This window comes from Meleagris gallopavo, chromosome 2, assembly GCF_905368555.1.
Source record: "Meleagris gallopavo chromosome 2, MGAL_WU_HG_1.1, whole genome shotgun sequence".
In the NCBI taxonomy this organism is placed as follows: Eukaryota; Metazoa; Chordata; class Aves; order Galliformes; family Phasianidae; genus Meleagris; species Meleagris gallopavo.
The window spans coordinates 64,869,847-64,884,346 of NC_139405.1; the positions used below are offsets into that span (position 1 = coordinate 64,869,847).

The 14,500-nt window shown below is 41.3% G+C and overlaps 1 protein-coding gene across 2 annotated transcripts in view; it reads left to right on the forward strand.

Annotated features, from left to right (window-relative positions):
• Window positions 1-14,500, forward strand: part of LAMA4 (laminin subunit alpha 4) — a 96,946-nt gene that overhangs the window by 28,524 nt on the left and 53,922 nt on the right. For both annotated transcript variants that reach the window (XM_085217451.1, XM_085217452.1), the window contains exons 3-5: window positions 4,425-4,549; window positions 8,150-8,230; window positions 13,065-13,279. In XM_085217451.1, coding sequence (XP_085073577.1) covers window positions 4,425-4,549; window positions 8,150-8,230; window positions 13,065-13,279 — 421 coding nt within the window. The remainder of the gene's footprint in view (window positions 1-4,424; window positions 4,550-8,149; window positions 8,231-13,064; window positions 13,280-14,500) is intronic.

Consider the following 14,500-nt stretch of genomic DNA (forward strand, 5'->3'; position numbering starts at 1 on the left):
TCTCTGATCTCAGAACAGCAATTCCAGCTGACAACAACTCCAAAATGGCTTCGTACAGCATCTTTTCATGTGCAGATATGTGAAGTACAGATGGTTACAGTAGCAGCCAGAGGTAGAAATGCTTGTCCTGATTGATGTTACTCCATGAGATCAGAGTAGGTCAACCAGCGGAGGCATTTTCTAACAGGAAAATGCACTTCAGCCAATCAGTCATAGTACAGTTTGCTGTTGGTGTAATGATGGTGAATGATGGTAGGCTGTAACCTCACATAAAAGCTTTCAGAAGCGAGGCTGCAATTACATTGGATTACTTTCTCTGAAACTGAATTACCTGTGAAGACAGGACACTTCTGCCTATTTTTGTTCCATGAAAATAAAGGCTGTACTAACATGGGCATCTGGAAAGAATTCAGCTTAGAATTTTAACTTAATGTAAATTTAAAACATAGTTTTAAAAAATAGTTTACAAATCCCAGAGCATTTTAAAGTGTTGCAGTATTTTTCACCTCATGGCTGTATCTCTTTTTTTGAACTGTTTACTGTCTCACTCTGTTCTGTACAAAGATAGGCAGCAATTTTCTGTTAGCTTCAGTGCTTGATTTCCTAAGAGATGTATCTAATGACTACTTTCTAGAGATCTTTACTTCAGTCTTCCTTGCTCATAGGAAATCTATAGATACACATGCACAGAGTTTCATCATTTGTAAAAGTAGACACCAATATCACTAAACATGTTTCCACAAATTTATAAATACCTTTGAAAGAACCACTGACACAGGAAAGGCTGTGAACAATCACACACAGTCAAATTTATGTCACCTACTGTAAATGATGGCTTTCATTCTAAAGCAGGTATAAATACTGGGACAACGAGTACCCCTTGTAACTCTTAGAGCAAAGCACTTCTTTAAGATCCAGTTTCTCAAAGGAGGCTATAAATGGAATTCTATTTTTTCTCCCATGATTACTTCTCTGTTAGAAGTAACTGGTTCAGCAGTGAAATATTTTTTCAAACTACCAAACTGTTGCCCCTCAGCACTAAGAATCCCTAGGAGCTATAGAGAAGATGTCCTCCCTGCCTCAGAGATGTCTCACAGGCTTACTATAGACAGCAGCTTTGTTGGAGATGCCAAGCTAACTCAATATAAAGTATACAAGGACAATTTTTTTCACTGTAAAAATGTAATTCTAAATACCCACAGGAGTGCTGATTTGTTGAAAAAGATAAAGCCACTTTTACATAATCACTAACCAGAGAAAAACCACAGACATGCCTCCAGCATTTAGCAACCAGGGCCTTTTGGGTAAGAGGGCCTTTTAGCATTTCCCTTCAGTTTAGAAGATGAAAAGTACTGCAAATGTATGGAACAGCATCAGCTACCCTGCAGCCCTGCTGTGTTCCTTACAATAGAATCTATGCTTTGGAAACCAGTAATGGATTTATTCTGCTACTGCCCCAGTGTTGTTTGGGGAGTTGAGGCCAAAAGAGATGACATCAATGGCTCAGAGCAAAAACGAAGAATATGATGAAGGCTGAAAATGAATGCAGCCCACCTGAGGCCACTGCCAGCACTTTAGATACAAGATTTTTATTTCTCTTTGAGCTCTCAGTTCCTACGCTTTTAACTCTTTCTTGCAATATATCAAAATTGCATTTGCATTGAAGAAGGACAAATGCAAACTATTTTTAACATATACTCGCCTTCTGCTTCCTCCTGGTTCACACTGCATGCTGCAGTGGCCACGCAATGTCTGTGCTACCACAAGAGAGAGCAAGGGCCAGACATCTCTCAGGAGTTGCCTGTAGCTCTGTCTTTACTTTTCTGTAAATGAAGACAGAGCTTCTCTGCTCTCACCGGGCTTCTTTCCTTCCCCTCCTCTGAATCAAATGTCTATCATCTTAGAGCCATTTTGTTAACAGTACTTTCTGGTTTTGTGCATACTAATTACTCTCTTTACAGCAAATATTACTATGGAAAAAAAACACATTTTGTTCTGCAGCTATTGGTGTCTAATATACTTAAAGACCCATGGAGAAAGAGATTTACTTTTTTTTTGTTTGTTTTCCTTATCATATTCCACCTGCTGTAGAGCTCTCTGGCCAAATCACAGCTTTGTAGAAATAAATAGTTGCTGTGCAATGGGTTCTGCATGACTACAAAGAAAAAAAGCAGTAACATATGCAAAGTGTCTCTGAATCAAAAAGAGTCTGAACTAAATTAATGAGTCCTAGGGACAATTATGCGATTCAAATGAGGAAGATTGGTGAAAAAAAACACATGATATGCTCTGTGCTCTGACAAGGATAATTGTCTTTTACTAAAATGATGCATTTTCAATGGAGATAGATGATAAGTGCACAAAGATGTATGGAAACAACCCATCAGTGTTGCCAGGAGAAAACTCCACCACTAAACTAAACTCATAGGATTTAGATATAAAACTCATTTACCAATGCAAGCACAAGAGAAACATAACTATTTGTTTTCGTTAAACATCTTCACTAATCTCATTCCTCTCTCCTCATACTTTTTTCTTTAAAGAACACACTGTAGTTGGAGTAGAAAGTGAGGTTCAGATCTGTAGTATCTTGGCTTAACAGAACATCAGTGAGCAAAACCCATCCCCCAGTGCTACCGGGGCACAGACAGCGCAAAGTAAAGGCACACCAGCACTCCTGAAACCCAACACACAACTTCCCACTTCTTCCAGGCACTGCCAGCTGCTGACAGCTCAGAGATGTCTGATGGGATTAAACAACTACCGGAGGAGAAGCTGGGGCACCATGGTCATTTCCCAGCATCTATGCGAACTCTGAACGCATTGCAGGCATTTGTAGGGCCTAAGCAAAGGTTTCTGCAGTCCATATTGGGACTCCAATGGTGGAAAAAAGACCTCTTGTTAGGGGACGACCCATTAGCCTGGCCTGTTTCTGATGTCTCTTTGCTACATATTTTACCAGTATCCACAGTTGCTGTAATAGGGAACGTTATGGAGTATGAATATCCATTAATTTCTCCTAAAAATTTTCACTCTTGCAAATATTGTCATCTCCTGGCAGCAGGTTGGAGAAGTTTCTTATCTTCTGTGTAAAGTATGTTTTAGAATACTTAAACTCCTAATGGTTTTACGTAGTTCTGTCATGGAGCTGGCTCTCTGCTATCTCAAGCTTGCATTGCTGTTTGCATCCATACTTTATCAGTACAAAATGTTGTCCCTGGAGAGTTCTTATCCAGGGACACTGCAAAACCCACTGAACAGCTGGAAGAAGGAAGAGCACTTCTGCACAGTTCTACTCTTTGAAAAACAATTCAGCAAGACAGCTAGTGTGTTTTCTCAATGACAGCCTCTGGGTATTTTGCTGAAATGAAGAGCATTACCATGTGCACAGGAGAAAGCCCTCGTAACCTATCACATCTGAGTGTGTCCGTTTCTCAATCAAATGATATAAATGCTTATTTGGGCCTGCAGAACTTCTGAATTCAATTTATAACTGCTTACAGATGAATTTGGCCTTTTGAGGGGATTGAAAATGTTATCTGAGAGGTGCAGTTTTGTACCTAGCATGATGAAAAATTTTGAAAAATATTCTGTATACATTACCATAGCTTGATTTACTGTCATGGAAAACGAACAGTATCAGCCAGCGGTCAGTTTTCCTCTGTGTGATGAAACATGTTTCCTCAAAAACATCAAACTGTAGACAGGAAATTTGCTTACAAAGTGAGCGACATCTTGTACCATTGCTCTGTAGTTTATAAAAAGGCCATTGCAAATGCAGTTTGTCATGGGAAAGAAATGTGTTAGACCCCTGCTTCTTCCCTCCATTTAACATACCTCCTTTAAAACTAAGAAGGTGTAGTGATAAAACATCCCATCTCAGGACAAAAATCATCAGAACCACACTGTGTATTAGCCACCATCTGCCTGCAGATGTTCACCCCTGCTGCCCTTTTCCAATTATTAGGTCTAAGAAGCAGCCTCACTGAAACCTATGTCTACACTGAAATCTGCTGACAGCATTTACCAGCAGATATTTTTCAAGTTGGTTTGGTAGCAGCAAAAGAGATCTTTCCTACTGGCACTTACAACTCAAAGCAGTCAGCTACACCTGAGTACCCACGACATCTCTGACAACAGCCAGTGCTGTTTCTGCTCCAGCACCCTGCCCCCTGCACGTACATGTATCTGTTTTGTCCTGTCATGCACCTTGCCAACACTTATTGGCTGGCCAATGTAATCACATGGAGCATTCTTATTTGCAGCAATAATAGTTACTATAGAGTTTAGCTTCACCCATCAGTGCCTTGAAGGGTTGGGGTCTGGCATCAGCGCCTATTCTGCTTGCCCTTCAGATAAATGATTTCTATCTGAATTAGGCAGCATTTTCATTTAACTTTCATTGCTCTCTCTTTTCACTGAAGGACTGCCAGAGAAACACAACAGGGGAACACTGTGAGCAATGTCCAGACGGCTTTGTTGGTGATGCTGTTGGAGGAGCACCCACATTCTGCCAGCCTTGCCCCTGCCCCCTGCCAGAAGTTGCCAAGTACGTAAAATAGTCTCTGCTTTGATTTGTGCTGGTCTGGGCCCTTTGTAAGCTTGGATAAGCATCCTTGCCTGTATGCGACAGACAAAGCTTCTGCCCTTCCCAACCGAGAAAACTAAAGAGTTGCTCCCACTTATTATCACAGGAAACAAAAAAAACAGTTTGTGACCTCTGGAGGGTAAAATCAACCAGGCGAAAGCATAGCGTGGCAGACTCCTGTGCTGGATCTGGGCAGAACTGAAAGGAAAGGGTGGGAGGATACTGTGACGAGTATGGCACCACTTTAGTTGACACAGCTACAAGGACAAAAAGCTCTGAAGCCAAAAACAAAACCAAGACCAAGCTAAAGGCCTAAAGGGCTATCCATTTTGTGTCTTCAGAAGAAACAAAAAACTGCAAACTGTGACCAATTAGTAGAAGCCCAGTGGCACATCAATAAAGCATCTGAACAACATATTATTAGCTCCCTCTTGCTTGAGGTCTGTGCTACGTGAGAGGCATCCAGGCAAATTCCACTGTATTACACAGAGGAAATGCTACTAAATACTTGCCAACAGGTTGAAACTATTTTTTACTGAGCTACCTACTTCCCTTGTGTTTTTTTCCCATTCCACTTGCAAGCAGGGCTCCTCAGCAAAGGGGAATTTTCTTATTCTGTTTGTTTACAGTTGCTATAGCATTTCTCATCCAGCCCCAAGGTGGGATGAGCCTCACTTTGCTCAGCTGCTCTGTGGCACTGGCTCAAAACAGCAACAGAGAGCAAAATCTCTCCAGCCAAACTCCACAGATTACCTTCTGGCTTCCACAGTGAGCTGCAGACATGAGGAGGGTCACAAGGTGGAGAACAGCTATAGCTGAAAACCTGCAGCTTTGACTGGATTAGAAAGAAAACCCTCAAGAGACAGGGAGAAAACCTGGTTTTGCTTACATGAGTGAGCTCACAGACAAAACTTCCTGCTTCCTCCACTTCCAGCAGCAGAAGTAATGCCAGAAATAGGAGAACTATAACAGTTGGAAGCATTGGTTTCTCCTTAGCAAAAGAAAGTGATTATTTCTAACCTTCTGGGCACAAAGTATGTAAGGAGAAGCACTGCCCAGCACAGTCCATGGGCAGCCCTAAGGCTACAGCACACCTCCAGGCTGCCCTCTGTACAGTGCCACTGGGCAATGCATGGCCCACCTGCCTCCACCAACCCCTGTCCACAACCCGCTGGGCTTCAGAGAAGTGCCCTTGGCGTTGGCAGCCCCCCAGATATAGGGAACCTAGGATTAAGGGAGCTCTGAACTCCAAAGGGCAGCAGTGTAGGGTACAGAAGAGAGAACAAAACTTGCCAGGAGCCATCATGTGGATGATTCAAGAGCAACAGTATGTCACGCTTTTAAATCTATCCCAGTAAAAATCCATTTCAATTTTTTAAGGTCTTCCTTGGAATCAAGTTCTGAAGGCAGTCGTTAAAAGAGTGTCCTGTCCCAGTTTGCCTTATGCCTGTATCTAAGTAACGTGCAGAAATTCCCTGCACAGCATCTTGCATGACAGAGACCTGGCCACAGCAATAGCCTTCAGCTGCATGGGGAACACAGGCAAATATTAACAACTGAGCAACATTCAGCCTTGCATAAGTAAATTCAAGGAATAACTATCCTTTCATATTCTTGTAATTTTCCTCCATCAATCCTAATCCATATATACTGAGGCAAAATACAGTAACTCTATCAGAAATCAGAGAAGCATTAGAAGTCTCAAATAAAAAACATACAAAGGATATTGTTTTGTACCCTGTGTTGGAAATAAACAGTGAACCTGTAATAGATGAGACGACCAAGTCTGTAAACTGACAGACTATCAGACACATACTTGTTCTTGGGATTCATCTGTGTGTCTCCAGATTTTCTGGAAAGATCATGTTCATATCTGCCATCCTGTAAACTTTTGGAGTAAGCTACATGAAGGATAATGTCATCTCTTTGGAACAAAAAAAGGGGGTGGACATTGCTTCACATTCAGCAGATGTTACTTCTTTTTAAACCAGAGGGAATTTTATGAACTTTTTTTCCCCTAAAAGATCACAAAAATATAAAGCCTGAGGAAGCCTTCAGCTGTATTTCATAACTTAAATCCACAATGTGGTTTGTTCAACTACGTGAAGGAATTAGCTTCTGTTAAAGAAGAAGAATGCTGCCAAACTCATGATTTTCTTAACAAGTTCTCACAAAAGCCTTACTGAAGTTAATTTGTGAATTCTATGAGATGGATCTCATTTTGTGTTCTCTCTGGTTATATGAAATGTTTTCAGACAACACCAACCCAGACACAGATGTATTTGACCCTGGATATCCCACCAGCTAAGAAATACTGCTGGGAATTGAAATTTTGCAGGAATTCTTGTTGCCCCTCAGTACTGCTAGTTCTTGGGAAAAGCTGTGTGTGGATCATGCTCTTTCCCATCACTCTGAGAGTTTTGAAATCTTGTACTGAAGGGATGAAAACTGCCACAGCTGCACAGCACAGCTTGGCATCACACTGAAACATGAGATAGACAAGAGGACAAAGACTTACAGTCATTCTTGATGCTGACATTTCTCAAGGGGCATGCAACCATTTAGGAATCGGAGCTAGTACTGCTCAGGATGAGGTTAGCAGTAGGACTCACAACATCTACTTTAGCAATCATGGGCCTACAGCTGGCAACTGCTGCACCTCAGTATGCTGGTTGCCTTCCAGTGCTGGCAGGAATTTGGACATGCAGATTGCAAACTAACTGAAAACATCTTTAGGACTGTATGCCTTATTACAGCAGATGTATTTAAGTCATGTACATCACTGTATTTGAAGCGAATGGGATTTGCACTTTCCAAATCTGGCTGCTGCTGCTCCTTGGATGTTCTATTTTGTTAAACAGTTGTTAAATTCTGAAAACATACAAAAGCAAGAGATCCATGTTTTAGAATCTTAGCAATGGAAATTACTGCATAAGGCATTTCTGCAGTCAGCATAACTAATTGGCAAGATGGTCACACAAGAGGCACTAAGGTCTTTCCAGCTTTCTCACAGAGATGGTGGAGCAGCTTTTGTTACAGCACCAATGAGTTCAGTTTTCACCACTCACTACTCCCAGCTGAGATCTGAAGAAAACTGTGAGATGTGCACAGGAAATTACTGCACCCATTCCAGAGTCTGAAGGGCTCTCTGCAGTGTTTTTAGTAATCAACATCATGTCCTTTAGAATAAAAGACAGAAAGCAATGAGGTTTGCACGATATACACATTTATCCTAAATCTCTGATCTAAAACGTGTAGCAAAACTTGTAGGTGCCTCCAATCTATGCTGCAGGGTAGAAATTTGTATGTATCTGGGAACTATATAGCTCCATAGTATTATACACTACTTAGTGGTTCTAATTAATTAATTAAAAAGACTAGACAAGGGGTTTAATATGCATCACATACAGAGCTTAGGTAAACCTGTGAAGGAATATTCAACAGTGAAAAATCAAGAGCCAGAGTTTGCATTGACAACCTATGTCCATTGTTTGTGAAGAAATACTCCCAACTGTTTGCCATTGCCTGCTATTCTAACGATTTACTCTAATGAAATTCCAGCTTTGCAGTCTCCTGTTATCGAAAAAATGGAAATGTGCGTTGTGTCTGTAAGGAAAACTATGCAGGACCTAACTGTGAAAGGTAAGAAACTAACAAAATGACTTAATGGTCAACAATACTGAAGTTCAGGAACCTTCAAGGGAGCCTTTACATATTGGGGAGAAAACCCTGCACAGAGAAACCCTATATTCATTTGATTGAATCATGCTTGTTCAAGAATCTCGTTTAGTTCCTAGTAAAATCTATAAAGACTCTCTGTGGAGACATGTCAGGTAAGACAGACTTTTATATTTGATGTTCTTTGACCCACTCCTTGCACTCTGTGTACCTCTACATGGTTATTTTACAAAAAGGAATAAAATTTAAAAAATGAAAATACAAACCAGTAAGAGCAGCTGAAGTGAAAAAGTCACCACCATGCCTCTCACAATGCTCCACTTTGAAAACATAACAGGCTTCTGCTGATTAAATGTTTCAAAAGCAGAAGAGATAATGCCTTATCTGATCAAATTCTTAATGAGCAGATGCATGTTAAATATTTACACGCATCATTAAACAAAGTCAAGCAAACAACCACAGGTCAGTGTTGCTTTTCAACTCTTATGCTCACAAGCAATTCCAGTAAACAACAAAGTACACAAATAAATGGAGATTTGCAGTAGAAATATGACTTATTGTCCTGTCTTATAAAAGGCCATATTACCCTGGACACACATGGACAATGCTACATTGAATGTCAGAGGTGGAATTATAATTCTCCTTCAGCAGACGATAAATTAAAACCACTTTAACACAAAGACTATGGGGTATAGGATAGTTCAGAGACTGAATTTCACAATGCTTTATTTTGAGTTTTCTTAAATCCCCTGAACCATGTAAGAAATCAGTCCACTTTCATTAATGAGCAAGGTTTGAATTCAGATGACACTTTACTAGTGAGGGAGAAATACGTGAAGAGAAAGGTAAGATAAAAAAAGAGAGTGAAGACTTTTGCCCTTACAGAGGATGCAAAAATATCAGCGTATTACCTCTGCATCACTAATACAGTGACAGCAGTAGTGAAAGCCCTCTAGACAGATGGCACAAAATGAAAAAAAAAAAAAAAGGCTTGTTTCCAGGGCTATGGCTGCATGCTTTTGTTCTTAGGAAATGTCAGATGTATACACAAAGGATAATGCAGACAATTAAAAGGTCAGTGAGGTTTCCTAATGGTTATTAAAATGTCATCCTAGACTACAAGCAAATCAAATCCCATGAAATGAGAAGCAGATTCATAGCAGCAGCGGAGAATGGCAGCAGCTTTCCTTTCTAACTACCCAGCCTTACACACTGCAGCTGTTTCAAAAGTATGTGTAGATGGGTTAGAAAAGGTTACAAAAAGAAATCAGCCTGTCCTGGTCACTGCATTAAGCCCTTTGCAAACTGCTGTGGTAAGTGGTTTGCAGTGACAAAGAGACCTTTCCTTCTGCTAGGCGGTTGGTCCTGCTCCTGGTTCATGTCAGATAGGACAAAAAGCATTTCAAAGACTAACAAGAGATGCTTGTCTGTGTTCACTTATCAAAGAACAAGCTAACACTAGCTGCTGGTGTTGGCAGCCGTTGCACCATAGGAGTATCAAAGGAGAAGGGACATTACTCCTGCCCATCCCACATCGCAAGGGCATCTTGTATCCCGAGGGCAGAGGAAGACTACATCCCATCACCCTCCTTCTCTCCATGCCCCCTGCCAGCTGCCTGCAGGGGGACAGGGCAGCGGGACACCCTCCCTTGCACAGTGCCTGCATGACAACCTGCTCCAATCTCCTGGAATTGTGTAGAAAGCTTCCTTGTGCTAAGTCAGGGCCTTGGCACAAGTCTGCTGGTTTCTTTTACATGTGCCGGTGAATAATGTGAAATTATGGATGCCTTTCCTAGGAATTGTGAAAACCACCTCTCAGTTCAACATTTAAGAATGAGTCATTTTGCTCCTGGACTCTGGCAGTGAAGCACTGAGGTGACAGCAGATGAAATGCAGGTTTTGCTAATGTCCAAATGTAAAAAAATATAATTGAACAAATTATGCTTTAGATTCCAAAGTGAACAGAAGAAAATAGTCCTTTTGGCATTGCCAGGGAAGTGGAAGTTAATTTCTTACTCACCAGTAATTGCAGGAAGCAAATAAGGCTGTAAGATGAAACAAAGACAGCCTAGCAGCTTTACTATCTCCACAATGCTGACAAATCATGTGGGAGAAGAAATATTCTTTCTTAGCAACAGAGCCCCTTACTGATGCAGCAGAGGGAAAATACATTTACCACAGGCTTCTACTTTTCCAGACCATAAAGCACAAAGATGGAGCAATAAGTTTCCATTCAGTAGTCCCTCCTCTTCTCATGCTACCAACCATTCAAAAGAGGAAAGGCACAGTCCAAACCTATAATGTCCCCTGAGAAGCAAAGAGAAAGGAAAAGTGAGGGTGACACATTTATTCACAGCTCTAAAAGTTCCTATTTGTTTTAGACAGCTACACTAGATTAGCAGATACGGCTAATAAAAGTGAGTCAGACGACTGTAAAAAGCAGGACTTACTTCCAAGCCCACACATTTATCTGTGAGGAATTGCCCACTGCATTTCTGGCAAGTGAACTGAATGGTGTATTTCTGAAAATAAAATAAAAAGTCACCTTGTCCTTATGAGAAACCATAGGCCTGATGGGGAATAGCAGGCAGTCATTGGTAGTCACTGTCTGAAAACCTACACTGGCTGGTAGTATACTCTCACCTGAGCACAGCCCAGTGGCTTCTGTGATCTGGTGGACACATCAGACAGATGATTATTTGGAAAATGATCTAAGTACAGAAGATAAAAGAGAAATGCTGCAAGACATTGAGAGCTCATAGTAAAACAAATGGCTCAGAAGATTTAAACAACAATAACAAAAAAGAAAAAAAAAACAGATATTTCTGTACATACACCTTGAAAGTTGAAAATTTGGACAATATGACTATCCCACATTGTCTGAAATATTAGAAAATTATAGTAAGCTTTTTTGGCACGACTAAACAGAAGCATCACACTTCACTGCCTGCTCTAACTTCTATGGAAAAGGGGAGCAATTCCACTCCAGTCAGTTAAATCACAATCTTTACGCTCTGCATTGCATTCACATTTATTTGAGTGCAGAGGACTCTCGGTCACATTTTTATTCTTTACATCTGGGTCACGCAAGTGATAAGATCTGCAGCAAAGATTCTGGCAGTGCTGGAAAGAGACAAACAGACTCTTTTCCATTGGAAAAGGCAGTATTTGAGGCAGCCAAGTGGTTTATATTAAGATGCTTAAAATTTTATGTGTTTTTACTGTGGGGGTTTGGGACTGGAAAATGAACAAAAGAGCCTTGAGGAAATTACTTTCATTATTTAAAAAAAAAAAAAAAAAAAAAAAGAACAACAACAAAAAAAAAACCTTCAGCAAATGTAGAAAACTAGAAGCTCTTATCAGATCTCCCACATTTTCATTGTTGAGACAGAGCAGAACCAAGATTTGTCTATGTTCATATTTCAGGAGACAATAGATCTCATGTCCCCAGCCAGAATCTTGAGAAAATTAAACTAAGCTGCATGAGAGCTCACCCTCCTCACCCACAAATAGCAGAACAAACAGTATCTGAATCCCAGGCTTTATGGATGGGAGAAAAGACAAGGACAACAGGGTGATAAAACAGGATAACACAGAGTACTCCTTAACTAAATCATTCCAACAACCATTCAACCCTCTGTCTTTTTCAATGAGCAATCATTACACCAGCTATTTACCCCTTCCCTGCAGCCATTCTTCATTCCCATAAGTTTGGGGCCACAAGACCCCAGCCTCTGTGGTGCAGTCTTCAAGGTGACAAGCTCTCCTGCAACGATGCCACAGGCTACATAGGCTTTCTCCATCCTGCCAGCTGACAGCCCTGATTCCCCCTGCTTCCTAAATACTTGGAGCAAATGGGAACAAGCATACTGCTACCAGTAGAAACTTTCTTAACTGAGAGCCTGCCCTTTCCTTCCAGATGATGACACCAAGTCTATTGCCTGGTGTCTTAGCAGAAGGTTACAGCTCATGACATACTGCTGGTTTGTCTAGACTTCCAACAATCACCACAGTTTCAATATCTAACCCATTTCATGATGTAGCAATCGTTCAACACAAACGCATCCCAAAAGTGACCAAACATGAAATGCACCTTCTCTGCAGAGCCTGTTGCCTATCCCCTGCTCTCCCTCTGCAACCCTTCAGAGACATCCTCCCCTCTTGGGCTCGCAGACATTCTTACTCTTTGGCCTCAACCAATAGGCTAACAGAACAAACCAAAAAAATGCTGTGAATGTAATGGATTGATTCAGCACCTGTTTGGTTTTGCAAACACCAGCTGCCATCCCAGTGCCACATCACAGACATATTTTTTAGTCCTCTTCCAGTCTGAACTCTGCTATTTGCATCACAATGAAAATAACGTCTGAACTTCCTCTAAGTTTCCACATCACGAAAAACAGTCTCTTGCCCCAGTTTCCTATATAACACAATATGGTTGGAGAGATCCAAAGCTGAAAGAGACCAAAATAAACATCAGAACTGCCTCTCTGCCAAGGTCATGCTGTTATATTTTAAACAATGGAGAACAAATCACTGCCCCGCTAAGGACACAAAAAAATAACGCAGACTAGAGTGACTGAGATACCAGAAGTGTTCAAGAAGGGAAAAATAAGTAGCAGGACAGTATGAGATTAGAGCATAAAAAAGTCTCTTCAGGAGTACAGCTCCTAATTTCTGTCCTTTAGCGATTGCTGACTGTCAACAGTTCATGGGAACATCAATTAGGTAAGAGAATAATGGTACTACAGATGAGAATGGCACTGCAAGTCAACTTTGGGCTTGCTTCTCCTTTCAGGTGTGCCCCTGGTTACTATGGAAATCCTTTGCTAATTGGAAGCACTTGTAAAAAATGCGACTGCAGTGGCAACTCAGACCCAAACCTGATTTTTGAAGACTGCGATGAAATGACCGGCCAGTGTCGCAACTGCCTGCGCCACACCACAGGCTTCAAGTGTGAGCGATGTGCTCCAGGTTACTACGGGGATGCTGTATTCGCTAAAAATTGTACAGGTATTGTCTGTAGTTCGATGTAATGAGCAGAAAAGAGTAGGTACTGCATGGGGCACAGACTGCCTCCCAGAGATGTTTAAAATCAGTCATCAGACGCCTGGGAGTGGGCCTGGGAGGCAGGGGGGGTTTCTGGCCACACTCCTAGTGCATTACTGTGGACGTTCCATCAGCTGAATAACCTCTGACCCTAGCCTGTTTTCCATTACCCATAAGGAATTCTCAAGAGCCCAGACCCCATATCCCAACTAAATGCCAGACAGCACTTTGTCCTCATGCCCTTTGTCATAGCTTTGGCTGTGGGAGGAGAGACTGCATCTTTCTCCAAAGAGATGAGAAACAACCACAGCCAAAGGGAAAACGCAAGTGCTCAGAGCAAGGACCTTGGAGCTGCCTCCCAATCCCATTGCCAGAATCCTTTCCTCAAGGACAATAACACAAATGAGGAGGATGGATCACTCCTAGCTCTCAGCTTGATTTGTTTTAAGCCATTCAAGCGTGCAACCAGCTTAGAAATTGAAGTACTGCAGGGTTCAAGGTGCAATCCCTGGCATGTTTGCAATCTCTTGATAAAATTTCCATGCTTCTTGTAACTCAATATGCACCTGGAGTTTTTATTCACTTACTACAAAGTATTAAGTTTGGGAGCCTGGAGATTAGAAGCTATGAGGACAATCTGGACTCAAGTGTCTTTTGTGCAGCAATCTTCATTTACGCATACAGTGTATGATGCAGTTCCTTCTTGTTTCCTGTTTCCAAAGTGTAATTCACCTCACTAAGTTACATTAATTCAACTTAAGCAGAATAAGGAGAGGAGGTAATACACTGTAACCCCAAAAGCTGATCACAGGTATCCAAACAAGCCAAAGACAGAGGTTGCAGGAACTGCACATCCTTAGTTCACATCTGGATCTGGGCACCCAACATATGCCCACAATTCAATCTCTGTGAATTTGAGGTTGTAAAAGCAATTCCTGCTTATGCATTTCATTTTATGCTTTCAGCAATCTTTTGGTTGACTCTAGCAAATCCTGACTTTGAAGTATTATGTTTCAGACAGTTATGCAGTCCTCATTCTACCTTCACTTCTGCTAAACACCCAAATGTGCTGTACTTAATAAATGGCAGCTGCAATGATCTCTTGCATCAGTCAACAAATCCATGATAGCCAAACTACTGTGGTAGCTTACAAGACAAGCTTATAGTTTATTTGGCAGTTCAGAA